Source organism: Equus przewalskii, chromosome 12 (assembly GCF_037783145.1).
Source record: "Equus przewalskii isolate Varuska chromosome 12, EquPr2, whole genome shotgun sequence".
Lineage (NCBI taxonomy): Eukaryota > Metazoa > Chordata > Mammalia > Perissodactyla > Equidae > Equus > Equus przewalskii.
In genome coordinates, this window is record NC_091842.1 from 38,525,234 (window position 1) to 38,552,205 (window position 26,972).

The 26,972-nt window shown below is 56.0% G+C and overlaps 1 protein-coding gene across 23 annotated transcripts in view; it reads right to left on the reverse strand.

Annotated features, from left to right (window-relative positions):
• The window catches only part of MGRN1 (mahogunin ring finger 1), a 48,557-nt gene that overhangs the window by 12,567 nt on the left and 9,018 nt on the right, over positions 1 to 26,972 (reverse strand). For 13 of the 23 annotated variants that reach the window (XR_011524911.1, XR_011524909.1, XR_011524908.1 and 10 more), the window contains exons 2-11: positions 18,485 to 18,603; positions 16,814 to 16,902; positions 16,025 to 16,171; positions 14,644 to 14,761; positions 7,796 to 7,862; positions 7,068 to 7,117; positions 4,767 to 4,814; positions 3,439 to 3,507; positions 1,939 to 2,098; positions 109 to 218 (exon numbers count right to left, since the gene is read on the reverse strand). Coding sequence is in view for 18 of the 23 variants with exons in the window: in XM_070568566.1 (XP_070424667.1) it covers positions 109 to 218; positions 1,939 to 2,098; positions 3,439 to 3,507; positions 4,767 to 4,814; positions 7,068 to 7,117; positions 7,796 to 7,862; positions 14,644 to 14,761; positions 16,025 to 16,171; positions 16,814 to 16,902; positions 18,485 to 18,603 (977 nt within the window). In the remaining 5 variants the exon portion in view is untranslated. Of the gene's footprint in view, positions 1 to 108; positions 219 to 1,938; positions 2,099 to 3,438; positions 3,508 to 4,766; positions 4,815 to 7,067; positions 7,118 to 7,795; positions 7,863 to 14,643; positions 14,762 to 16,024; positions 16,172 to 16,809; positions 16,903 to 18,484; positions 18,604 to 26,972 lie in introns of all 23 variants that reach the window. The other 10 variants (XR_011524907.1, XR_011524906.1, XM_070568577.1 and 7 more) reach the window with 1 other exon arrangement.

Consider the following 26,972-nt stretch of genomic DNA (forward strand, 5'->3'; position numbering starts at 1 on the left):
CTGTCCTAACATGAAGGCGGGCCCAGTGCAGTGGGTGGGGGCTTCCTCCACGACTCCTCGTCTCTCCGCCCCCACACCCCCCCTAGGCGGGCAGGAAGAGGCACTTACAGAATGCTCGTCGTGGTCCATGCTCTGGGCCAGAACAGGGCTGAAGGAGACAGGAGACAGGGCTCCAGGCTTCTTCCTCACCGCCCGGATCTGCAGAAGGGCCCGGAAGGCTGTGGCAGAGGGAGGGGCTGATGTCAGGCAAGGCAGCCGGTTCCAGCAGCACGGAGACCCTCCGAGCTCTGGGACACTGACCACCCCCAGCCCGCAGCAGTCCAATCAGAGGCCAGAGTTGTGACAAAACGGCCCCAGCAGGGAGACAGACAAGGCCAGGACAGTACCACCCAGCTCAGACGGAGGGTCTAGGGGCCCCAGGCAGGGGGCAGCCAGCCTGCCCCCTGCGAACTCCAAACTGCACACTAGACAGCACACGCGGCTGCAAGACACACCCGTCGCCGAGCTAAAAGCAGCGGTGCGCCCTGGACACCAGCCAGGCTCTTCCTGGAAGTTACACCACGGAAGTGACCTGCAGGCAGGCACACGCGTACAGGAAGTCTGACAGGACGACCTTGATACCGGGAAAACTAGAAGCTGCAGATGCCAACCACCAGGGAGCTGGGAAAATAAATCAGGACATGGGCCACGCGTCATCCTGAGCGTCAGCTCCACTAACAGAAGTGAGATGTTTGTCAGACACCATTAGGTGACGGTGCAGGTCACACATGGTCCGCAGTCACAAACAGGACCAGCCAGGCCCCCAAGGGGGAGAACCATGTCGTGTCCCCAGTGTTGATGGCGGTCGCCCCAGGCTGCAGGCCTCAGGGACAAGGACCCTGGCCCAACTTGCCCAGCCCAAGTGCCAGTCCTCTGGACCATGCTGCGCCCCTGAGAAAGCCCCAGGAGGTGGGGGTGAGCAGGGGAGGCTGGCGTTTAGTCTCAGCTCAGGCTCCTGTCGGCCACCACAGCCCCCCCCACCACAAATTCCCGCTCCCAGACTACCCCTCAGACAGGAGGGGCAACAGGCCCTGCATGCTGAAACTCCAGGGAAGCTGGGCGGGGTCCCTGCAGGCCCAGCACACGCCCTTTCCACGGCCCGCCTGGCTACCCCGGGCGGACAACCGGTGATGTGCTGGTGCGGCTGGTTCTGGTCAGCCGGGTGAAAGGCGTGGGCTCTGGGGCCAGACTCCAGTTCAAAGCCCACCTCTGCCCCTTACTAGCTGTGACCCAAGACAGTGACAGGTCAGGCCACATGGCCACAACCTGGCTCAGGAGCTTGGGGGTGAAGCATCAGTATCCTCAGCTGGCTCCGGGGAGGCCGGCCTGCACAACAGGTATGAACAGCAGAAAGGCATTTTCTAAAAAGCTACTTAGCTACTAGAAGAAAACAGCACACAGCTCCCACAGGTGGATACTCTCCCCACTCCATACCCTTCCGCATTGCTGGGACCCATGAGGAAATGGGTCCAGGACTGCTGACCCACCAGCTTGACACATATTTTATTCAAAATTATGCCCAATGTGATGACTTTTGACTGAGAAAATGTCTAGACGGCTCCAGGAAACCAAATTGAATTCCTCAGTCATTTACACCCAGCACACTTTTCATTTCACTGTAATTTTTTGTCAAAGTATTTTCCAAAATCTTTAAAATAAACCTATGATTCGTTGATCAGTATCTGCCCAGTTTCAACTGCAGAGCCCCCTCCTGGCAGTTCACTCTAAAAGTCTGGCTTTCCTGGAGGCAGATGTGGACAATTTGAGTGCGACACGGGCCAGTGTAGTCACTGTGGGTGTAACCACCACGTTCCGAGTGGCCATGCACTGGGCAGGAGGCCGACAGCCTCTGTCATTTCCTAGCCCCTGGGCCACCCTGGCGCCGCCATCCCCACTTACGCAGCCGGCAGATGGGGCAGTTGCTGGCCTGGTAGCGCAGCGTGTCGGCACAGGAGTTGCACAGGCACAGGTGGCGGCAGGGCAGGATCAGCGTGTCCCGGAGGTCCGACAGGCACACCACGCACTCGTTGCTGTTGTCGCTGTTCTCCTCGTCCGACGGCTGCAGAGATACCGAGGGTCCAAGTGTCGGGGGGCTCCTGAGGGCCAGAGGCAGGGGCCTGGGCAGGCAGGAGTGCAGGGGAGGCCTTCCTGTTCCTGGCTGCCCACCGGCCATCCCTCACGTCCCCTGAGGGCTGCTGTGGCAAAAGGAAGCCTAAGAGGGCGGAGGAAGGTCACCATGGAGCAGGACTCAGACGCAGCCCAGAGTGGCGCTCGCTGGGCAGCAGGCTCAGATCCAGCCGCACCTGCCCCACGGCAGAGACGAGAATCTGTGCCGCGGCCCCACACAGACCCCCAAATCAAGAGAACTCAGAGACCAAAGAGAAAACATGGAAAAGACATGACCCTACAGACCACGTCTTCATTCAGTTAAAACAAAAAAAATCAGACAAGTCTAACTTGTTTGAAATATTTTCAATTATTAATGGCAGCTTCTGGAAAACAAAATTAGTGCCTGGATCAAGAGACATAAACATTCTAAAGCAGGGATCAGCAAACCATGGCCCGCTGCCTGCTTCTGTAAGAGACATTTTATTGGACCACATTCTCGCCACTTGTTTCCCTATCATGCAAGGCTGTGTCCACACTGTAATGGCAGCGTCAGAACAGATGCGGCAGACACCGTGTGGCTGATAAAGTCGGAAAGTTTACTCCCTGGCCCTTTACGGATAAAGTCAGCAGGCCTCTGGTGTCAAACACGTGAAACGCACAGAGCGCGCTCATCTGGCTGGCCTACTGCCCCTGTCCTCCTGCTTCTGGCAGGTTTCACGGAAGCCAGCATGTGAGACTCAGGAGATTTTTAAAGAGAAGGGGCCAGTGTGCCTTTAAACAATGACAAAGGTACGGGCTTGATTCTCTGCTACCCTCCCCTGGCTGAGCGAGGCCACAGCCCTGCCACTCCCCAGGAGGTGCACCCCTCCACAGCACCGTGGGGCTCGGCCGGGGAGAGGAGCCGGTCGGCTGGGGTAGCACTGACAGGCCAAGGCAGCACCAGCCAAGCCCAAGCAGGCAGGAGGGGCACCATGTCCCCAGGCTGCCCTGACAGCCAGCAGCCCCAAGCTGATAACAGGCCAGTACATTTGCTGGAAAAAGGGCAAAATGTCCCACAGACTGTTAACTCTCAAAAAATTAAGGAAAAATGATGGCATCTGGTGTCCTGGGGCCTCCAGGGGAAGGCGTGGAAGGCGACTGGCTCATCTCCCATCAACCCGTGGGGCTCTGGGCAGGGCAGAGCGGGGACCCCCGGCAAGTCACTCCCATGAGCTGCTTCTGTGCAAGAGGAAGGAGAGCTGTGGGGTGAGGCCAGCCCGAGCCCCGCAGGCGCTCACCACAAGGACACACCTTCGTCTCCTGGTTGTTCTTGTTCTCGATGCCATAGATCTCCTGCAGCAGGTAGCTGACCCGGTCCACCTGGAGAGCAGAGAGGCGTCTCGGCACTTGTCAGCACCCCCAAGGGTTCCTTTGCACCCACCTGGCCCTACACTGCCTCCCAGGTGCCAGGTTCGGGTCCTGGGGGCAGGTATGTTGGGAATTCCGTCCAGCCCCACCCCCGGGGGGTGGGCCCAATGCCAGGACACAGGCAGGGAGAACCGGCTACCTGCCCAGCCCAGCTAGTAGCATGGACACAGGCCTGGAGCCCAGTGGTTCTGCCCACACAGAGGGCCTGGAGCCAAGCTCCGCACGGACCCAGCAACCACACCCTCTGCCACCTTACCATCCCCAATCCAGAGAAAAAGGAGTTTGGACCCACTGGTCACCAGCCACACAAGAGTGACCAGGGTCAGGCCTCACATTGACCATGTTCAAAAGTGGTCTGAGCTGCTGCGTTTCCCACAGCTCCATAGACCACAACGCCTGCTGGCCAGCTTTCCTGAGACAAGTGCTCTGACTGTCCCTGGGGTCTCCTGCCCTCCTGCCACCTTCCGAGGCTGAACCTGACAGTGTTTTCTCTAACCTTCTTTTAAAAAATTAACCAACGCCATTCTTGGGCTGTGGCCTATGCACCTGAGCAGATACACACAAGGATAACCTAACCACAGCTTTGGAAAACGGACCCACCATGGCCACTGTTAACATCCATCTCGATATCAACATCTAACGTGGCATACTCAGGGGCCACCATCCTCTGAATTCTCACAGCACATACGTAAGTGGGAGGCTACCTGGAATGATTTTTCCTGGTGTATTACTGACCCCAAAGAAAAGCTATACGGGTCTACAGCTGCCATCTGTTCCAGGACAGTCTATGTTTCCTCTCAAATACTGATTAAGTCAATCCCAGTCTTTGCCCAAGACTGAGGTATTTTCAGCAAATTTTAAGGAGGAGGGGAGGCTGCAGTCCTTCTGTCTCCTGTTTCCTTCTTCTCTCTGTCCAATCATTCATTCACTCAGCAAACACTTCCTGAATGTTCAAGCTGGACAAGACTCAGAGCTACAACCCACAGCAGCCAACAATGGGACGTGGTGGGTGGACACAGCACGCATCCGATGACCCTGATGTCCAGGAGCCCAGAGCCCACAGTGATGACAGACAAGTCAACAGGCCGGCAGCAGCTACCTCGACAGCAGCCATAGCGGCCAGGAAGAACAAACCACGAGACCACTGGATCATGTGTGTCCACGTGTCTTTTAAATCAAAAGGGGTCATGTTATTCCACGGACAGACTTACAATTTGCTTCTGCTTTAGAGGCTTCACGGAGAAGCTGCCATCGACATGCTGCAGGAGAGAAGGAAACAGACTTAACGTGGCCCCACTGGCAGCACTCAGCAACCCCGCTCAGCCAGCTGAAGGATCTGTCTCAGTCATTCCACATCCATGACTGAAAAAGGAGCGACCACGGGAAGATGGAAGAGCCAGGGCTTCTCAAACGTGGCCCTCTGACCTGGCCAAGAAGTTACCTGGAGAACCTTCTAAAAATACCACCTCCTGGGTTCTGCTCTGACCTCTAACACCCAACCCTGCCCGGGTGGTGCTCAAGCACACTCATGTTTACGCCCATCAGCTAAGTTACGCTGATGGACATGGGCCTCCCAACAGCAAGCAGCAGCGCCTGACCAGCAAGAACCAGCACAAGCCAGTTCTAGCCCTCAAAGGGCTTGGTTTAGCTGGGAAGAAACAAGGACACACAGGTGCACGCAGACCCGGGAAAGCCCGAAGGTGTAAAACCATAAGAACAAGACAGAGCAAACACATTCAGTGGTGTCTGGGGAGACACTGCTCAGAGGCGACAAGGTTAACAAAGGCAAGAGATCTGAGATGTTGCGACAACACCAATTATCCTCCTGAGCCAACCGAGACCAGAGCTTGGCATTTTCTGGTACAGCTGATGGCTTCCTACGGAAGTTTCTAGTACCGTGCACTCCAAAAATAAAGCAGTTGCTCACTGGGCCCTGAACTAGAAGCACGGAAAGGAATATTTGCCGGCGATGGCCCATCCATCTCAGCTAGAAGGAGATGGGTAAACAGTCACCACCTGTCCCACAAGGCCAGCGTGGGGAGCACAGCCTGCGAGCCCAGAGCTGGAGTGGGAAAGGCCCAATCTCCGCCCGGGGCCTCCAGTGTCACCACGGCCCCAGGGGCCAGGGAGAGCACAGGACAAACGGGCCAGAGGGGCCTCAGGTCCAGCCGGACTGACTCCCTGGGGTGCCTGGAAAGACCCAGATCACAGGAAGGAGCTGGGTTCTGCACTTAAGGCTCGGGGCCTCAGACGCACAGCGGGCTCAGGAAGCCGGCGTCGGCAGGACACGCAGGCATGATGGCAAGTCTAGAACAAGCAGTCTGAGCCTGGTTTCCTCGTGGGGTCCTTGATCCTCATCCGCATGGGCCACAGGTGGGGGCTGAAGACACCTGACTGCTCACCCAGCATCCCAGAGCCCTACAGGGGTGTCAGCGTGGCATCTTCAGACACAGGCGCAGCCCACGACCACCGGCAGGGCTCTCAGCGAGAGGGACGCTGTGCCAGCACAGGCAAGCACTCGCTCGCTGCATAGACGGACACATAAAACTCCCTAGTCCCCGGGAACATCAGTGACCTGTGAGCAGGACTGTCCCTGGGACCTGCCACGTCCTAACGCGGAGTCAGCAGTGAGGCTGACCACCCCATCGCCAAAGCCAACACCCCAAGACACCCCGTATACACGACCACAAGACACAAACAGCTGGGGGCCTGAGGACTCGGGTCTGCATGGAAAAAATGGCCAACACCTCCCTAGGTCAAATATACGTAACACTAAAGGTATTAGCGACTCCTTCCACGTAAACGGCCTCTTTATAAGTGGGCTGTCAGCTTGGGGACCCCAGGACAGCCTGGGTGTCCTTTCCCTCTGCCACCAACAGAGGGTCTAGGGCTGCGCTAGACAGGCAGCAGGCCCTCCTTCACCCCGCTAGCCTCCACCAGGTGCCTCCTGTGTGCCGAGCGAGCGCTGAGGAAACGACAGGGAACGAGGGGCCCAGTTGCACCCTCACAGACATGTCTGTCCCAGAGGTCAGGATGACGTCCACCCAGCCCCTCGGGACCAGTGTGACACAGCCAGATGGAGGTGGGGCAGAGGACGTGTTTGAGGACCGGATGGGACTGAGAGGTTCCAGTGACACCCAGGACCCTGGGCCTGGTGGGAAAGCCCACCCCGGAGAATTCCTCCACATCCAGAGGAAAGCTGATCTGTGTCCCATCCCTGTGCTGGCAGGTCATGGGGAGTCCTAAAGGGCTGGCCTCCCAGAACACTCCCCTCCCCACACATCAGACGCCCTTGGAAAAGCCTCCTGATGGGGACCCGAGGTGCCACCCCTGCGAGGCGCCATCTCCCTGGAGCCGAGAACCACTGGGGAATCTGCCACCTGCCCTGGGCCTCTGGCACTAAGCCCGCTTGGCCAAGGATGAGCCCCAAGTTCAGATTTCTGGTCTCAAAACATCACCCCTCTGCCCACAGCTCCCACGTCACGGGGACAGTGGGGTAGGATGCCACTTACCTTTTCAAAGGCGGCCAAGAGCACGTGAGCGTGGCCGGCCACTTCCACAACTGCCCAGGAGAGAGAGGAGGGAGGGGTCAGAGCCGGCCTCAGCCCCTCCTCTGCCCCTGCCCCAGCTTCTCTTCCTCCTTTTGGCACCTTTCCAGAGCCCAGAACCCATTGGAGGACTCGTCCTCATCTTGCCCTCCTCTGCCAGGGGGCCTGCCACTCCCTCAGGCCCACATCTCCTTCCAAGCTGCCACTCTGAACTGCCCAAGGCTGGCTCTTCCCCTGCTGTCTCACTCTGTACACGACTTGGAGGAACGTCTTGGCAGGGCTGAGAAGCCAGGACTTAGCCCGTAAGCCTGGGGACAAGCCCAGCCCTGGCAGGGCTCCAGCATCGGCACCTTGGGCTGGGGGGCCCTCAGCCCACAGCAGCAGCAAGGGACAGACCCGCAGGACTGGCAGGAGGAGGAAGGGTTGGTTAGGAGGCCGATGGGCCTGCCAGGCTGGCAGGGAGCGCGCAGCCCCAGGTGGGAGCCCAGGAGCAGCATCGCCCCGGAGAGGGGACAGAGAGCTCGGTGCTTGAGCCCACAGCCCTAAACCTGCTGAGTGGGCTCAGCCAACATCCTCCAACCTTCTGGAATAAACTGCCCTGCTGGCTGAAGTGAGAAGGGCCTCAAGATGCAGCTTCTGCCCCACAGGGTCACACGCCCGCAAGAGAGAGAGGAAGAGGTGAGGCCGCTCACCATCTCCTTCGTCCACCACAGCCTGGATGACCACTGGAAACACGCCTCGGTCCAGGTCAAAGTTCAGCTGAGGAGAAAAGGAGGCGAGACCAGTCAGAGCTGGAGAGGGAGGCCTGGCGAGCAGGTGTCGTGGTGGCAGAGCTCAGAGGACAGACACAATGGCGAGGGAAGGCAGGTGCCTGGCCAGCGTGGCAAAATAGACAAAAACGATTAAAACGGCAAATTTGTGTTCCAAGTGTGTAATTCAGGGGCATTACCTACCTTCGTAAGGTCACGCACCCATCCCCATTTCCAGGACATTTTCATCGTCCCAAACAGGAACTTTGTGCCCACTAAGCCATCACTCCTACCCCTTCCCTCAGCCCCTGGTAACCTCCATCCTACTTTCTGTCCGTGGACCTGCCTGTTCTGGACGTTTCAGAGAAATGGAATCACACAACATGTCTTTTGTGTCTGGCTGCTTTCACCCAGCATCCTGTTTTCGAGGTTGACCTACTTTGTAGCACATATCAGTGCTTCATTCCTTTTCACAGCCAAATAATATTCCACTGTATGGCCAGACCACACTGTTTATCATTCACCTGTCAGTGGACACTGGGCTGTTCCCCTCTTTGGCTGTTGCGATGGATGCTGCCATGAACACAGCTGGACAAGCAGCTGTCTGGACCCGTTTTTAGTCCTCCTGAGTAGACACCAAGGCACGGAAGTGCTGGGTCCCAGGGTAACTGTGACTAACCTTGTGACAAAGGTGCCCAGAGTGGCCCCAACCAGGGATAGGAGGAAAGTGAAGGGGACCACGTGGCACAGCTGGACTCAGAGAAACTCCTTTCACCTTTCATTTTCCTCCAGCTTAAACCCCTCCGTGGCTCCCTGCCGTGCTCCAGCTGAAGGCCACTCTCCCCCGACATGTCCACTCGGGCGCAGTCTCCACATCCACTCACCAGTGGGGGCCTGCAGTCAGGTCGCACAGAGCCCACGGGACAGAAGCAACCAGCTGAGGACACTCGCAGCGGGGGCTGCATCGGGGGGGGCCTGGAAGGCACATGTGGGTCCCAGGCTGTCAGTGGGAGATAGGACAAGAGCCCACAGGGGGCCAGGTATTAGGACAGGGTCAGACTCAGGACTGCCGGGTTCGAGTCTGGCTCCATGACCCGAGCCTCAGTTTCCCCATTTGTAAAAAAGGGATAAAAGCTATGCCTGATGCAAAGGCTCTGAGCGTGGTGCCCAAGAGAGCAGGCATGACCAACAGCCACTTGAAGCTCTGCATGTTCAAGTGGCGGGCGCTGAGGAGGGCCTCACAAGACAACGCAGGGCAGGGACTCCAGGGAACACAGGACTCACTGGGGACACACCATCTGCACGCAGGGACATGGGAGATGTGTCCAGGCCTGCCCAGGACCCAGCCAGGCCTCACACTCCCTGTGGCCTCAGAGGGGAATCTGGACCTCCAAGAGTGCGGGATACCCTTTCCATGCTCCTGCTCTGCTCTGACGTGACCCCTGGAGCGGCAGAGGTGACCACCTAAAACAGGAGTTACATGCCACCCACAGCCATCTGGGGGCCCCTCTGCAAGCCTGTTTCTGCCCTCTCCACCCTGACGCAGGGCCCAGGGAGTGATCCTGCCTACGACCATCCCAAAGTCACCCTGGTGACGCAGATGACGCTGGGAGTGACGTGCAGGAGCTGCCCTTCCGAAGACTGTGATTAAGCCCAGGAGGGGGAGTTCAGGTGACAGAGCGGATGGGAGCAGAGCTCGTGCAGCGCGCCCACACCGCCCCTATGCTTCCGGCCGGGGGCTGAAGCATCAGCCGGGGCGCTGACATGGGCGGCTCGGTGCTGAGAGGCTGCAGGTGATTTGCATCTTCTTTCTCCCTCCCACGCTAATGCTGCCTCAGCACCAGCTGACAGTCGTGTTTCACTGGCGCTGGAATAACAGCCACCAGTCTGGGGAGGTGTGTGTGGTGGTGGCACCAGCAGGCGGTGACCCGGGCTCTTCTCTCCTCCTGTCCCCAGGCAGACGGGGCTCATAATGGACAGCCTGTGCTAAGTGAGCACCCCACACACAGATGTCCTTGGGAAAATCCGCAAACGACCTCTCTCCTACCCTGGGCCTGTGTGGTCTGGCCAGAGGATGGGTTGTGCCTGCTTCAATTGGGAGCGACAGAGGGAAGGCACATGGCCTAGGACGGTGCATCTGAGTACTCTGGGACCAGGTCGGGACAGTGTCACTCTGCTGGTCTGCAGAGCGCCAGCCCGAGAGCGAGGCTGGCTCAAGGGAGCAGACCCTGTCCTGATGACACAGGCCCCTGGAGGAAACCGCAAGCCATCCAGCTTTTTCCAAATCTATGCCAATAAATTCCTAGTTTTCTTTTCCTCAGCCAGACTGAGGTGTGTTTCTGTCACTTGCAACCAAAGAAGTCCAGACACAGACACTGCTTGGAAGGCTCTGCCGCAGCAGCCCACCAGGTGCCGCTGCTAGCGCAGCTCAGAGATGGCGTGTTGTCGGCAGAGCCCAGGGCAGCCCGCCACACATGGCACTCACCTGGCTTGCAAGCTCTGACTCACACCAGCCAGGGCTGGGCCAGGGCACAGGGATGGGGATGATGGGGGCACCATGACCCCGACTCTCACCAGGCACCAGGGCCAGGACGCTGTGCCACCCTTGGATGCCTGCCACAACGAGCCTCCACACACGGAGCTCCTGTGCATCTGTAGCTGGCACCCCATCCTGGTGACATCACATGGGAGGGCGAGGCTCCCCAGAGGCCCACAGAGCGTGAGGACCCAGGAGCAAGGACGATCTCCCCCAAAACTCCTGCTCCGCAGAGCTTGGCACACAAGTCACGAACGAGAGTGAAGCCCGTGGGGAGAGCACAGAGACTGCCGCCCGCCCCAGAGTCCGAGGGAGATGCTGATCTTTAATGCAGGAAGAGGGGCTTTCTTAGGGAAAAGGGCCGCCCAGGTCAGGAGAGAACCAGGCAGCTGACGCCAGCACGAGTCACTGGCAGGCCCCTCGGCTCCCACCTCGCTCCTCCCCGACATGGCTTCGGTGGGAGCCCCACATGTGGCACCCTCAGGCTCTCCCATGATAAAGGAGCCCACCCAACAAGGGTCTTTGCAAGCCCCTGCCAGACAGACACTGGGAAATAGGGAAAAGGCAAAAGACGGAGGAGGGGGATGTGGTCTTGGAAAATAAATGGAAGCCTGTGAGGGAGCTGGTAGGGAAAACCAGCAAACCACTCCCACCACGAGGGGACCTGCACGCGCTGACCAGGAAACATGTGCACAACACGATCCAGTCCTGAATACAGTTGTGCACATGCAGGGCAGGGGGCGCACGGGAGATCTCCAGACCTTCCTCTTAATGTTGCTGTGAGCCTAAAACTACTCTACAAAAATAGTCTTAAAAAATAAAATTAATTTAAAAACCAAACTGCAGCCAAAAGAAATGAAAACATAAACCATACAAAAACTTGTACACATTCACAGCAGCATTATTCACATTAGCCAAAAGGTGGAAACACCCCAAATGTCCATCAACTAATGAATGGATAAAGAAGACGTGGTCCATCCACACAGCAGAATATTCTTCAGCCATAAACAGGAATGAAGCACTGACACGTGCCACAACGTGGATGAACCTTGAAGACAGGATGCTCAGTGGAGGAAAGCAGTCACAAAAGGCCACATACTGCAGGATTCTGTTTATATGAATTGTCCACACAGGCAAATCCATGGAGACAGAAAGTCGATGAGTGGGTGCCAGGGGCTGGGGGCGGGGGCAGGGGCAATGGGAGAGACTGCTAATGGGTACAGAGATCCTCTTCAGGGTGATGAAAATGTTCTGGAATTAGATAGTGGTGATGGTTGCACAACTCTGTGAATACAGTAAATACTACCAAATTGTACACCTTAGAAGGTTGAATTGTTTAGTATGTGAATTCTATCTCAGTAAGCTATTTAGAAAAACAAGCTACAGAATAGTAACAATATGGCTGCATTTTTACAAAAAACAAACTAACGCATACATGAAAAAAGTCTGGAATACATGCCCCAAATGGTCAGAAGTGGTCACCCCTGGAGAAAGACTCAACTAGCAGGGTAGGGGGTGGGACATTCTGCTTTACAAATTCTGTATAATTTGCAAATTTTACAATAAGCATATATTACTGCTGTAATCTTTAAATAGGCAAATCTGGGGAAAACGGCTAAAAAAAGGATGGCCAAGCCTCCGAAAGCATGATGCTTGTGGCTGAGGGGACACCTGGCCATGTCCGGAGACATCTTCGGTTGTCAAAAGTGCGGCAAGAGCATTCCTGACACCTGGCAGGTGGAGGCCAGAGACGCTGCTCAACATTCCACAGAGCACAGGACAGCCCACCACAGAGAATGCCCCGGGCCCCAAACGTCCACAGCACCGAGGCTGAGAACCCTGGGACGAAGGAGGAATCTGAGTTTGGTGCCAGAGGGTCTGTCACACCTCTAACACCAGCCAATACCCGCTTCAACGTCTTCAGCAGGCAATGTCATCATGTCAGGATGTAAGACATAATAACACCATTTTGTTCTCCGTACAGTTTAACTTCCAGAACCTCCTATTTATGTCAAGGCTTATCAGGTTCCCAGCTACAGTAAGGACTGATGTAGTTTCCATCTAAAAATACACGTAACAGAGGGGGAATGGGAGTGGCTGCTTAATGGGTGCAGGCTTTCCTTCTGGGGTGATAAAAATGTTCTGGAACTGCAGAGTGGTGCACCACATTATGAATGGACCTCATGATAGTAAATTCTAGGTTTGCATATTCTATTGCAATAAAAATACATATATAAGAAAAAGAGTTGATTTCGAGAAGGACAGATCAGCTGAGGTGACAGAGAAGGCAAAGACCAGGACGGGGCGCTAGATAACTCAACACTGGACAGGCCTGATGCACCTGCCCGCCGCGCCCACCATGCCACACACCCACAAGTCGGGGATGCAGGCTCCCTGATGCTCTCAGGGAGGAAAGGGGGTGCTTTGATGTGGTACTCAAGACTGGCCCACCAGCCAGGTGTACCCCCAGAACAACTGACCTCACTGGGTGTCTAGAACCCAAATTGTTGGCCGAACTCAGCACATCTGCAAACACACAGGGGATCTGTTTCGGGGCCAAAATTCCGAGGGAGTGGACTCTGACAGAGGTCACCAGAGGCAAAGCCTCAGCCCAGCCCGCCGACAAGTCACCAGGGGTGGAAGCACCCGCGTGTCAGTCCAGCCCCTTTCTGCCCCTCCCAGCCCCACTCTCTTCTTGGCAGCCACCTTCCCCCATCCAAAGGAGGGTGGGCAGGACCAGATGCACCTGCTGGGTATCCCAACTGAGAGTATGTACATAGAGAGACGGAACCAGCTGATGGGATGGGGCTGGAGAGTCCCCAGGGACCAGCTGTTCAGCTCTTCCTTTGGCTTCCACCGCCCCATCCTTCTTTCAGAAGATCCATCTTTCTCACGTAAGTGATGCAGAGGCAGCTTCTGTCGCTGGCCATCAAAGCACCCTGACTAGCAAGCATACACGGCCAAGATCGAACTGTCTGACATACCCAGTAATCCAGAACCTTCCTGGCCAATTCCTATACCACACCATGCGTTGCTACCTCCATTCCCTCCCCTTTTACGTATTTTAGTAACATAATACAGGCTACCTTCTATTAAAAAAGCTAGAGAACTCAGCTCAGTGAAAGAAGCCAGACACAAAACGCTACATGTTACATGATTCTATCTATACGAAACATCCAGAACAGGCAAATCCATAGAGACAGAAGGCAGATGAGCGGTTACCAGGGGTGGGGAGTATGAAAAAGGACTAACTGTAAATGGACACAAGGGATCCCACTGGGAAGACAGAAATGTTCTAAAACTGGATTGTGGTGATGGTTGTGATGGTAGATTTACTAAAAATCGCCAAACATTTAAAATGTGTGAGTTTTATGGTATGTACATTATACATTAACTGGTAAAAAAAAAAAAGAAGAAGAAGAAGAAAAGGAAAAAATAACCAGAAACGTATACAGCATCAACACTCACACTGTCTGTGTGTAGTCTGTGTGTTATTTACCTCTCTTCCTTATACCAAGACCCTCTGCAGAAGTAACCACTGTCTTTGGTTTGATGTGGATCTTCTCCGGTTTTCCCTCCAGGATTATATACACAGACACATCCCTGCAGAAATGGGTCTGTGCATTTTTGTGGTTGTCACACACACGAGATTATCCTGTATCTGTCTGCATTTACTCTTCTCTGAGCCCAGAAGGGGCCTTCCACATCGGTATGTATGGTACCCACGGGTCTCTTGCACCTGCTTTAGGGCTGCATGGCATCCCACAAGAGAAGTGAACTACGGTGCCCATATCGTATATATATAAGTGGCTCCCATAACATCGGGGAGCTAAGCAATCCCCTCATGATGAACATGCAGGTTGCCTCCAATTTCTACGATTAGACAGAGCTGCAATGAATACCCTTCGTGTCATGTAAATGACCGTCCCCAGCTGTGGGACACCAGGTGGAAGGGATCCTGCCATGCTGCAGTCCTGTGGCCCCGACAACCGCACCAAAGCCCAGTACCGGAGCCTCTAACTGCAGTTGCTCCCTTGGGGTTCGGTCTCCAGTCCAGCCGACACATGGACCGCACCACACTCCACGGTCCAGCACACACCCAACTGAGCACACACCTTGGTCAGCAGCCACTCTTGATGTTTATCAACCATGCAAGGAATCTGAGCGAATCGGCCCCATGGTGCTTGCCACCTCCACAAAGGGGAGGAAATTGAGGCAAGGGGCCAGGGAGAGGGGTGCCCAGCCAGGAGGTTACCTCATCGTCCTTCCACTCCGAGAAGTCAATCTTGAAGGAGGCCAGGGAGAACTGCTGGCTCACCCCTCTCTTGTAGTGAACGGTCTCGGACTGCAGCGCAGGGCTCTTGGGGCTGTACCTGAAGGGGCAGCCAGGAGAAAAGACGTGAGCCTCTGCCCCGCGCCAGCGCTCTGCTGCGGCCCATCCTGGGGGCCATCCTCACTGGCCAGCAGCCCTTGGTCTTTGGGGACCTAGGAGAAACCTGACTTGCAGGTCCTAGCCTTTCTCTGGCGGGGCAGGAAGCCAGCCTACGTGGAACATGGCCTCATTCTACTCGCTACCAGCTCTGCCCAGGTAGGGCCTGGTTATGAGTCTACCCAAGCGCACACCTGCCAGACAACTCTGCTACCTTTCCAGATGCGGCTGCACCTTTCCATTTGGTTTTTACGGTTTGCTGACTGTTTGTGAACAAACACAGTTCAAAAAAGTACCCAGTCCAAAGTGCCACCCCCGTGCTTGTTCCAGCCACCTGTTTCTCTGCCCATTCGCACCCACATGTCACTCCCGGGGAGTCAAGGCACATTCACGCCCGTGTGCACGCTGTGTTGTCTTTAATTCTCAAACAGCAGCCCACGGCTACTCACTCTGCTCCTTCACTACACGTGTGCCCTGGAGCTGTCCCAGAATCATCCACACAGAGGGGTCATGCTCTCTGAGCACCGCATGGGCCCCACTGCGGTTTCACCCCAGCTGACGCATCGGGTCCCCACTGGAGGACACCAGGTGGTCTCCAACGCCTTGCTATTCCCAACAGTGCTTCCTGGACCCTCTTCTGCACACGGTAGACACCCAGGCGAGCACATCCCCCAGATCAATTCCCAGAAAAGGAACGGCTGGGTCAAAGAGTGCACGCATTTCCAACTCTGATAAACTCGGGCCGGTCCCCATTCAGGAATCCAACACACCACCCTCTGCCCGGGCCCACACCTGCTGTCCCTGGGGCCTCTCTTGGTCTCCAGGACAAAGGACAGTCTTGAGGGCCTGGGCACGTCTGGCCTGAGAGACAGGCCCTGGGCGGGGGGGGCTGCTCGTGTATGGACAGACTTGAAGCCTGAGTTCAACCCCCGCTCCATCCCCACATCAGACCTGGCCTCCAACGGGTTTTCTCTGACAGGACAGAAGCGGGCGCATTTCTGCCCATCCCATCCCGTCCGTGTCTGGCCTTGCAGACTGGAGGCAGCCCTGTCAGGGTCGTGAAGGTGCACATTTCAAACTTTTTGGGTGAGCAGGCCCCTTACTTCAAATAAAACCTCCAAAAGCTCAGATATCTAATACAGACAAGAAGCAGAGCTGCTGGGACCAGCCCCGACACCCTGGCCCGCCAGGCACCACAGGAACTCACGTAGCTGTCCCGTTCAGGAACTCCTCCACCGCCTGACAGTAGATGGTGATGGCCACCCGGGCGTCAGCATCAAAGGTGAACTCCAGGCTGTAGAGGACGCGGGGCTTCTCGCCATCCTCAGTGGGGCTGTCGGCACCATCTTTGTACCTGCCAGGGAGACAGAGGGACAGGCGGCAGGTCAGGGGCCAGACCTGCAAGAGCATCCCCACCCCACAGTGCACACCACCCCACACAGTGTATACCACTCTGAGGGGCCCCTGGAGTCGGCTGCCTGGCCACGTCTCATCTTTCTAGAAACGCGGAGGCCACTTTCCATTTGGAGAATAAGGCTCAGCAATACAGGGTGCCGTCCTCCTGCCTCAGCCCACAGAAGGGGAGCCGGCCCCAGCACCCCAGGTCTCACAGGATTAAAGCAGTTTTTCGCCCTCACGTTCAGGGCTGGATCATCTGGGCCGTGGGGGCCACCCCGTGCACTGCAGGGTGCTGAGCAGCATCCCTGGTCTCTGCCTACCAGATGTCAGTAGCACCTACCCCCACAGCTGTGACCACCAAAAATGCCTCCAGACACAGCCCGGGGTCCCTGGGGCACAGGGCCCGGCTGAGAACCCTGGTCTAGAAGCTCAGGGTCCACATGGAGCCCTGCTGGCCCCCACACTTTCCACCCTCAGCCCAGGGGCAACCCTGGGTGAGCCCTGCCCACGGCCTTCTGATGCCACCCCCGAGGGAGCAGAGGCCCCAGGCGCTGGGGGACCCACGTGGGCCACAGCACCCCCGAGGGGTCACAGGTACCTCACGAGCCGCAGCGAGTCTTTCCGGATGTTCACCAGGCTCCTCAGCGTCTTCACTGGCTCGTGGGGGGCGGGGGTGACGTACGGAAACTAGGAGGGAAAAACCCAAAGCAACGCCAGGTGACTCCAGGGCGCGGCAGGGGACGGAAGACAGGAGTAACGGGAGCAAGTGTCACAACACACCCGTCCTTGGGGCCCTCACGCCAACCGCTGGACGGCATTATCCGCATCCACACAAGGGAAAGCACAGCCAACACGTCCGGACGGGGCGGCCGGGACCAGAATCACCAGAAGGACCTGGCCACGTGGCCAGGGCCCCCAACTCCAGGAAGGACCCCCGGTGAGCACAACCTGGCCCAAGGGAGCCAGGGGCAGCGGCTGGGGCTCTCAGGCCGTGTTCCCGGAGGTGGGACCTGACACCCCACTGCTGCCCTGAACAAGGTGGGCTTTCCACACAAGGATGATGGCCCACAAAGGGTCTGGAAGGGACACGCGTGCACAGATGAGCGCCGTAAACTGGCGGCCTCAGGAGAACGTGGGGGCGTCAGTGTCAGCCTCCTGCCTGTGACAGCACAGCAGTTCTACAGGATGCAGTCACTGGGGAAACGGGGTGAAGGGCAGGCGGGGCGGGATCTCTCCACATCTTTTCTTACAACTGCAGGTGAATCTACAATGGTTTCGAGGTAAAAGTTAAAGAGAGAGAAAGAGTTCCGGGAGGCCTGTGTGAGCCAGACCCTGGGTTGGAGGTGACGTTCTGTTCTGGCTCTCATGGACCTGGGAGGGTAGCGCAGGCTCAGCTCGATGTGGAAGCTCCATGGGGGAGAGCGCACTCTAGGCCCCAGCCCCTCGCCTTCCGTCCATTAAAGGATCAAGATTTGTGTCAACCAGCTGCTCCGTGGCTAAAACAGCCTAGAGCCCCCTGGTCCAGAGGACCCCCCACCCCGCCAGGCTCCAGGACCCACCAGGACTCAGCAGCCTTAGGGGACAGAGTCCAGTGCCTCCTGAGAGAGACAGCCTCCCACCTGACCCCTTGCCCAGGCTGGGGACCAGCACTTCAAAGCATAAAACCCAATCCTCACTCAGTGTCCCCTGCACAGGCCCTCACTCGTTTCCCTCTTTTCAGTCCCCATTCATCAAATGCTCTCTATTGTCTGCAACCCGCCAGGGAACAGGGTAGGATCTGTCCTCTGTCCCCTGCCCCTGGAAGAGTCCCAGGCACACAGCAGGTGCCAATCGTGTGCTGAATGACAGCAGACACTCCTCTGGTGACTGGTGAAGGCGAACTTTTGATAACATCCCTGGCCGTGTGCACCTCTCCTCTGGATCACATTTTTCGCCCACTGATCTGTGGAACATGAGTGCTCTTTCTTCTTTTTAAGGACAGTCACCCAAGAGGCCCAGGATCAGATGTATAACCCTCCGGAGCCCCACAGCCTGGATCCACCAGATTCAGTAGCAGCTGCCTTGCTCCCAATGACCCTCTCTTGGCTGTCTGGCCTCTGGAGGGGCAGTGCCAGGACACACCCCAGTCCATGTCACATGTACGGGTCTGTCCGGCAGCTCTGCCCCGTTTGGGGTGACTTGGTGCCTGCTCGTCCTCACAACTGAGACACAGATGGCTGAGGGCAGGGGCCTCGCCCGCGCCGCCCACCTGCTCAGCCCTGAGACCCACCTGGACCGGGCGGTTGCCCAGGAAGTTCAGATCCATGTTCTCTCCGAACAGGTAACCTTCGGGGTGGGGGGTGTCGAACTTCTCACCTCCCATGAAAAAGTGCGAGGCAAAGTAGTTTCCTGTGTAGAAAAGGAAGGCAGTTGTAGATGAGCTAACACAGCCCCATGGGGGCATCTCCCGGTCAGCCCCGAGAAATGCTCCACCCAGAGAAGGCTCGAGAACGCTCCCGCTGCAGCCTCAGCCCCCACACTCTGCCCTCCCCCAGACCCGCCTCCCCGCTCACAGACCCATCCAGCCCTCCAGGCTAACACAACTGCCTCCACAGCGGGGGAGCTGTGTCCCCCACACGGACTCGTCCCAGTCCTCACCCCCCCACCTGTGTGTGTGGCCTTGTCTGGGACCAGGGTCTTTGCAGATGTAATCAAGATAAGAGAAGGTCAGAGTGACCTAAGGGACCCTAAACCCAGTGACCAGTGTCTCCATGAGAGAAAGGAGAGGGAGCTCTGGGCACAGAGACACGCAGAGGGAGGAAGGCAGTGTGACGACGGAGGCAGAGACTGGGGTGACGCAGCTATGAGGCGAGGCACGCCTGGAGCCGCAGAGGCCGGAAGCGGCAGGAGGACACCACCCTCAGCCTTCGGAGGGAGCACGGCCCCGTCCATACCTTGACTTCGGCCTTCCGGCCTCCATTACTAGGAGAGTCTGAACTTGGTGTTTTAAGCCACCTGGTCTGTGGTACCATCGGCCCTCCACATCCGTGACTCCACACCTGTGGGTCTGACCACCCTCGCACAGAAAGGCCACACTGGTTGCGTCCACACTGAACACGCACAGCTTTTTTGCTCTTGTCATTATTCCCTAAACAATACAGTATAACAACTATTCACATAGCATTCATGTTGTGTTAGGTACTGTAAGTCATCCAGAGATGACAAAGGATCCGGGAGGATGCACATGGGTTATATGCAAATACTATGCCTTTCTAGTAAGGGACTGAGCAGCCATGGGGGGTCCTGGAACCAATCCCCCACGGACACGGAGGGACAACTGTGCTTTGTCTCGACAGCCCTAGCAGACGAATACACCTTCCCTGACCCCCAGACCCAGTCAGCTCCCCCACCCAAATCCGAGCCCCGAGTACCTTCTCACGTCAGCACTGACCACAGTTGAAATTCTGGATCTGCGGTATCATTTCATTCATCTCTGACCCGCCCGGGAGGACGGAGGCCGTAACCGGTCTGGAGGGAAGGCTCAGGAAAGCTCAGGAGAGAATCGGGCATGGGGACCGGGCCGTCCCAAGGCCTTCCAGGCAGGAGAAGGGTCCCTGGCGTGGAGCCTCCTGCTCCAACCTCCCCTGGGGGACCTTCCAGGCCCAACCACTTTCTACCCAACAGGTCTCCAGCTCTCTGCTCCACAGGCAGGAATGGGGGAGGGAGCTCTCCTCCAAGGCAGCCCACAGTGCTCACCTCCAGGTATCAATCTCTGGGCAGACTCTTCCCACACCGAGGAGGGCTGACCCGTGTAACCAGTAAGAGACTGTGGAAATGATGGAGCGGGACTTCCAAGGCTCTGGGGAAGGCCGGCAGCCACACTGTGAGGACACTCAACCAGCCCTCCAGAGAGGTCCATGGGGCAAGGAACTGAGGCCTCCCACCCTGTGAGGGAGCCCCCTGGCGGCCAGATCCTGCAGCCCAGCTGACAGCCTAGCTGCAACCTCAAGGAATTTGGGAGACTCTGAGCCAAAGCTACTAAGCTAAGCCACTCCCAAATTCCTGACTCTCAGAAACTGTGAGGTAATAGGATTTATTGTTATAAACAGCTAAATTCTTAATTACTCAACAAGAGATAACTAATACAATGGGCTTCCGAAATCCAGTCTGGGTGACTCCTTCTCTCCTCCTTCTCTAACATGTTCCTGTGGCCACCACCCTGGTCAAAGCCACCAGCATCTCCGGTCTGGATTACTGCTCTACCAGTCTCCCCACTCTCACCTAGTCCCAAAGTCTGTTTCCCACATTCCATTGCTCACAAACTTCTGATGGCTTCCTAATCATGCTAGAATAAGTCCCAAACTCCTCCTCATGGTCTGCAAGGCCCTATTCAATGCAGACCCTGTCCATCGCATTCATACCCCAGGGCCTTTGCACTTGCTGTTTCCAATGCTTGGGAAGATCTTCCCCCAGAACTCTACCTTGATCCTTCACCTCATGTTTCCTTCTCAGCAAGGCCGTTTCTGATCATTCCTTTTTAAATTTGCAACCTCCACCTTCCAGCCTGCTTGCCCACTCCCCTTCTCTGCTTTTTCTCCCCCACCGCACTCTTCACAACCTGACGCTGTATGTGCACAGGAGGCCACCATGTCTCAGTGCAGTTTTAAGCTTTAATAACCTCACAGGCATAAATGCTACAAACCAAAACCTGTGGATTAAGAGGCAATGGATGAGCATTACTTTTTTTTGGCTTTGACTGTATTTTGCATGCTTTCTATAATTAACGCATATTATTTTACTTATTTTTAATGTGTATTATTTTAAAACAAAACAATTATTCTAAAAAGATTGGAGACATGGGACAAGGATGTGTGCTGCAGCAGTGGCTGTATTACCGTACACCTAGAACTGTGTTCTGGAGAACCACTGAATCGTACGCTTGAAAAGGGTGAACGTCACAGTACGTGCATTATATCTCAATAAAGCTGTTACTACAAACTGGAGGAACTTCAGTTCTCACCTGGTAAACCAGCAACAATATTTTTTTGGTCTTAGGTCTTTATGAGATCTTTATCTTTTTTTGGCAAATAACTTGGAACTAGATGCTACTGCTGTATCAGACCCCTGTTAATTCCCATCTGCTTACTTATGAACGACCATTCTCAACTGAAAACGAAAAAGAGAACTAGAATTGACGCTGACCTGTCTCATTCCAGCAACGGGTACATGCAGCTGTGACCACGTGAACTAACTAGTGGAAAAAAGCAGCCCATCTACTTAAGAGATACACGTTCACTGTTTTTTAGTATTTATGATTGTTATTTATAAAAACTGTAATATTGGTGCTGTTTTGACCAAGTGGGTATATGTGACGGCCACTCAAACTCAAAACCCTTTTACAATCCTATTTCAGTTTATGTACACAGTTTGGCTGCAGAGACAGACAGTACGGTGATCACTAAAGCCCTTCAAGCTAAGAAGCTGGACCGCCTCCCACATTCCTCGATAAGGACGTGGACAAACAGACGGTGGCACACACAAGCTGGGCCCACACCCCAGGGAAAAGTCTGAGCGAGGTCTCTGCACAGCACCACGGAACAGACACATGACTGTGAAGACAGAGCGCAAGGCAGCCCCGGGCCGACGGGACAAGCATGGGAGGGAAGCGCAGGGCCAGACCCGGCGGGAGGCGACGTGTGGGGGAGGTGCCGTCTGAAGACACAACAATATGAACCAAGTGAACCGTGGACTCTGAAGGAAGGGCAGTGGCTAAATCACTCTCTGCACTTTCCTACGTGGTTTTTAAATGCCCACTTTTTTTTTTAAATATTGGCCCTGAGCTAACATCTGTTGCCAATCCTTTCTTCTTCTTCTTCTTCTTCACCCCAAATCCCTCAGTACACAGTTGTGTGTTTCAGTTGTGGGTCCTTCTAGTTGTGGCATGTGGGACGCCACCTCAACATAACCTGACGAGCAGTGCCACGTCGACGCCCAAGATCCGAACTGGCGAAACCCTGGGCCGCCGAAGCGGAACACGTGAACTTAACCACTCGGCCATGGGGCCAGCCGTCTAAATGCTCACCTTTTTAAAAAGGAACTTTGAAAGCAGGAATGTGCGCATGAGAGGGAACTGGCAGCGGCTCCCAGGTGTGTGTGCATGTGTAGAGGTGTATTGTGCATATGTGCATGTATGCATATGTGTGTATACAGGTGTGCAGGTGTGCACACGCACGTGTGTATGTGTATGCAGATATGTGTATGTGTACACACGATTGTGTATGTGTATACAGGTGTGTCTGTATGTGTGCGCACACAAACGTGTGTACATGTGTATGGCATATGTATGTGTTGTGTATACATGTGTGCATCTGTGTGTGCGTGCACACTTTAGGACCAAGAAGAGCAGGCAGAGGTATGAAAAGGGAGGGAAGAAAGAAAGAAAAGGCGACTGAGGGGGAAAAGTAAAAAGGAAGACAGGAAGATGAAAAGAGAACCGAAACCAACCCTCCAACCCCCGGCTCTTCCTCCCCCGCCTCCCGTGGGTGCCCTGGCCCAGTTTCCCCATGGAGCCCATCAAGGGGGGACATATCCTGCCCCCACACTCTCCACGTAGGAAACTGAGCTCAGGGGTCACCCGGCTGGCGATGGTGGAGCCCACAGTGTGTCTCAACCGCACACTGGGCGCCTCCCCTCCCGCAGGCAGCACAGGGCAGGGCGGTCAGTGGTGTCATCACTGGTCACAAAGGGTGGCTGTTCACACACAATGACCCGCATGCGAAGGCGTTCCGGGTCAGAAGATCCTTCTGGAGGGCCAGAGGACTCGAGGTCCCTATTTCAGCCTAGCAGCCCCAGCACAGTCCAGGACTGCACGGCCTCAGGCCTCAGAGGGGCCATGTTCAAACACTCCGGCTACAACAAAGTCATGCCCGCCCTCTCCCCCGTCGCCCGTCCAGGGGCACTCAAGCCCAGGTGGTTCACGTCCTCTCTGCTCTTACGGGCATCCAGGCGACCTGGACAATAAATGGGTGGACGGTCACTGAAACCAAGACCAAGAGCGCTCTTCCTGGGGCCTCCCCACATTCCCACACACGACCCCGTTTTCCTTTACAAGCCAGGAGTGGAAGGACACAGGCGTTCACCATCTTCCACAGCTGAGGAAAATCGAGGGCCCAAGACCACTGGCGAGAGGCTGTCTCAGTGACGGCGGGGAGGGTGGGGGCGCCCTCATGGCCAGAGTGAGCCCAGCAGACTTGGGGTTCCCTCCTGTTTTATGTGTTCCACTTCCAAATACCTGGAAGTACACGTGTGCGCTGAGCATCACTTACAGTCCAGAAACGGCAACGTTCCGAACTACTGAAATGAACTAGCCCTGAGAAGGAGCAAGGCCCCAGGACACGCCGAGACTCCAGGGGGTCCGAGTAAAATGGCAAAGCGCAGGTCAGACGGATCCATGGAACAGAGGGTCTCCCGGGAGCCATACCTAATGCACTGGGACTCTCCCGAGGAGATGGGGAGACGGGTGGGAAGAGAAACACAGGGACCTCCACACTCTCCCCCGAAATGTCTGCTCTGTTTGAATCCCTCTACACACTCAAGAGTTTTTAAAACCCATGTTTATCAAGAGACCAGAGTCTGTGTCCCCCAAATTCACAGGTTGAAACCTCACCCACAGTGTGATGGCAAGTGGAGGTGGGGCCTGTGGGAGGTGATTAGGTCATGAGGACAGAGCTCTGATGAGTGGCACTAGTGCTCCGATAAGAGACCCACAGAGCCCCAGACCCCTCCCACCAGGTGAGAACACAGTGAAAAGGTCCATCTATGAATCAGCAAGCCGGCGCTCACCAGACACCCAATGTGCTGGCACCCTGACCTTGGACTTCCCAGCCCCCAGGACTGTGAGAAATAAACTCCTGCTGTCTACAAGCCATCCAGTCTGTGGTGGTCTGTTATACAAGCCCAAATGGACTACACAGACCCCTTGGGTGTGAGGTCCCAGGTCTGGACCCTTGAGAAGCATTTGCACCCAAACCCACTAGCCTCTGGGACACCCACAACAGAAAGAAGCTGGGCAGGCCGGGTGCCACCCAGCATCACTGCGGGGACAGCCACCACAACTGCCACGGCCACAGGGCAGCTTCATGGCTCCACCGGTTCCTGGTCTCACCCAAGAGCTGAAGGAAGAGACATCATCAGAGGTGGAGCTGCCTTGGTTGGGGGGCAGCTCCTCAGACCAGGCTGCTGCTCCAGGTGGCCCTGAGGGACCTCTTCACAGTCCTGGAGGGAGCCGCTTAAAATGAAAATGGAACATCCGAACTCGACCCCTTAACCCCTTCAGTGCCCCCCATCAGCGCCTGACTCCTGGCCCTGGAGACCCTCTCACCTCCCACGGCGATTCTCGGCAGCACCAGGCTTCCTTCCCCACCCGCCGAGGCACACCTGTGCTTCCAGCCTCCAGGTCTCTGCCCACGAGCTACACACCCCGACTGGCCTTGGCTCACCCGTGCATCGCTCAGAAAGGCCTTCCCTCTGCACCCCCAGCATGGGGACCACGTATGGACTTACGCAGGTGACCCTCATCTCTCTCCGACCTGGGGAGCAGGGCTTGCGTCTTGGGGAGGGGGTGACTGCATCCCCAGGAGCCCCATGAAGCCCGAGACCTGTCTGTCGCGTGGAGTCCAAGGGCCTGACTCGGCGCCCTTTCCAGCACAGTTCTAGGCAACCCTGGCTCCCTCCTCACACTCCAGATGCCAAGCCTCAACCCAAGGGCCTGGTGCCCGCTCACCACTCTACAAACCAGTGATTCTGCTCCCCGAGGCCACCTTGCCTCGCAACGCCTTCCTGGCCTGTTTCCCAGAGCTCCCTCCATTCCCTCTGGCCCAATGGGCTGCTCCCCGCTGTGACTCTGAGGTCAGGCCTCCCAGGACCCCCCTGCAGGGCCATCCGCACACCCGCTAGCAAATCCTCCTGCCCCGACTCTCTGGACGGTATGGTCACTGGTTTTCCTTGAATGTTGGTGGGTTTACACTCTGTCCTCCCCCTGCCAAGACCAAGGGTCATAGGTTTGTGCACTGTCCCATACCCACAGTGACCACCACCTTGGCCTGCACACAGTAGGAGCTCAACAAAAAAATTCGCCAAATGAAGGAAGGTGGATGACACTGGGAATACTATTCAACAGTCAAGGATACTGAGGCACAGAGCAGTCAGCTAATCAGCAGTCAGGCCACACAGCAGTGAGAGGCGGTGTCCTCACTGAAAACCCGTGCTGACGCCAGAGCACGCATTCTCAACTGGCCAGGCCAATGTGTGTTTTTTTCAACACCACCAAGCACTTCTCCAATTCTCAGTGGACACTGACCAGGTGGTCAGCCTACAAATTTAGCTCAATTCTGACACTATCTACCCGGAGACACAGTTAGATCCCACGGGTTATGGGCTCACTGCCACAGGACTGGCCCTCCTCCCCTCCACTTCAGATGCCGATCTTAAGTCCAGGTTGTCATCTGTGCTTCTGGCTATAGATCAGAGGTTCCCATGACCCCGTCCTCAGGTTCAATGAACTTGCTAGAGCTGCTCGCAGGCCTCAGGAAAACAGTTCCCTTACTAGATTGCCAGTTTATTATAAAGGGATGCGACTCAGGAACAGCCCGATGGAGGAGATGCACAGGGCAAGGCACGTGGGAAGGGCCAGAGAGCTCCCATCCCTCTCCAGGTAAGCCACTTTCCCAGCGTCTGATGTGTTTACCACCCCCAAGCTCTCCAAACCCACCCTTGTGGATTTGGATGGAGGCTGCATTACCAGGCATGACTGTTTAATCGCTGGCCATTGGTGCTCATCTGGATCTCCAGTCCTGCCCCTCTCGACAGGTCAGGGGGCAGGGCTGACAGCTTCAACCCTCTAATCACATGGTTGGCTCCCCTGGCAACTAGCCTCCACCCTTAGGTACTTTCCAAAAGTCATTCATTAACACAAACTCTGCTGTGATTCAAAGGGCTTTATTATGAATATCAAAGACATCCACTTCACTTTTATCACTCATCACTTAGGAAATTCCAAGGGTTTTAGGAGCTCTCTGCCAGAAACAGGTGAAGACCAAATCCTATATATCTCTTATTATAAATGACAACATGCCTGCCAGGTAGACCACGACCTTAACAGAGACACCATGCGTGCCTCCTCCTAAGAAACACAACCTGGGACACCGGGTGTGGATTTCGCTCAGCCACCCGTCATCACTCCCACCCCCGTGGAGGAGGAGCGGGAAAGGCGAGAGGGCGTCTGTACGGGCTGGGAACAGCTCACTGATTCCACCGGCCAAAAATCCCTCTCCTTCTACACTGGGACAGATGTTTCTGATTATCAGTTTCCTGAATCCATGGCGTGCGGCTGCTAAGCCCCAGCTGAGCCTGACCAACCCGCGATCAGAACATCGCAGCCCACGGAGAGCGCAGATCTCAGCAGAGCATCTCCAGGCCGCCAGGTGGGAGGCCAGCAGCCCACAGCCTGCAAGCCTGTTCCTGAAGAGACAGAAGAGACTGACCCCAGGGGGCGTCCAACCCAGCTCAATCACCCTGCTCACTGAGGCCGAGGTCACATGAGCACAAAATGGCCTCTGCTCACCACTCAGACCTGGTGACCCACCCTCTGCGGGCCTCGGCGCCCCCCTCTGTAACCAGGAGGCCTCAGGGAAGAGCACTGGCTGGAATCTTAATCTATCTGCACACTAGAGATTAGAGGACACCTCTGGCTAAAAGGAGCTGGTTGTGCAAAGGAGCGT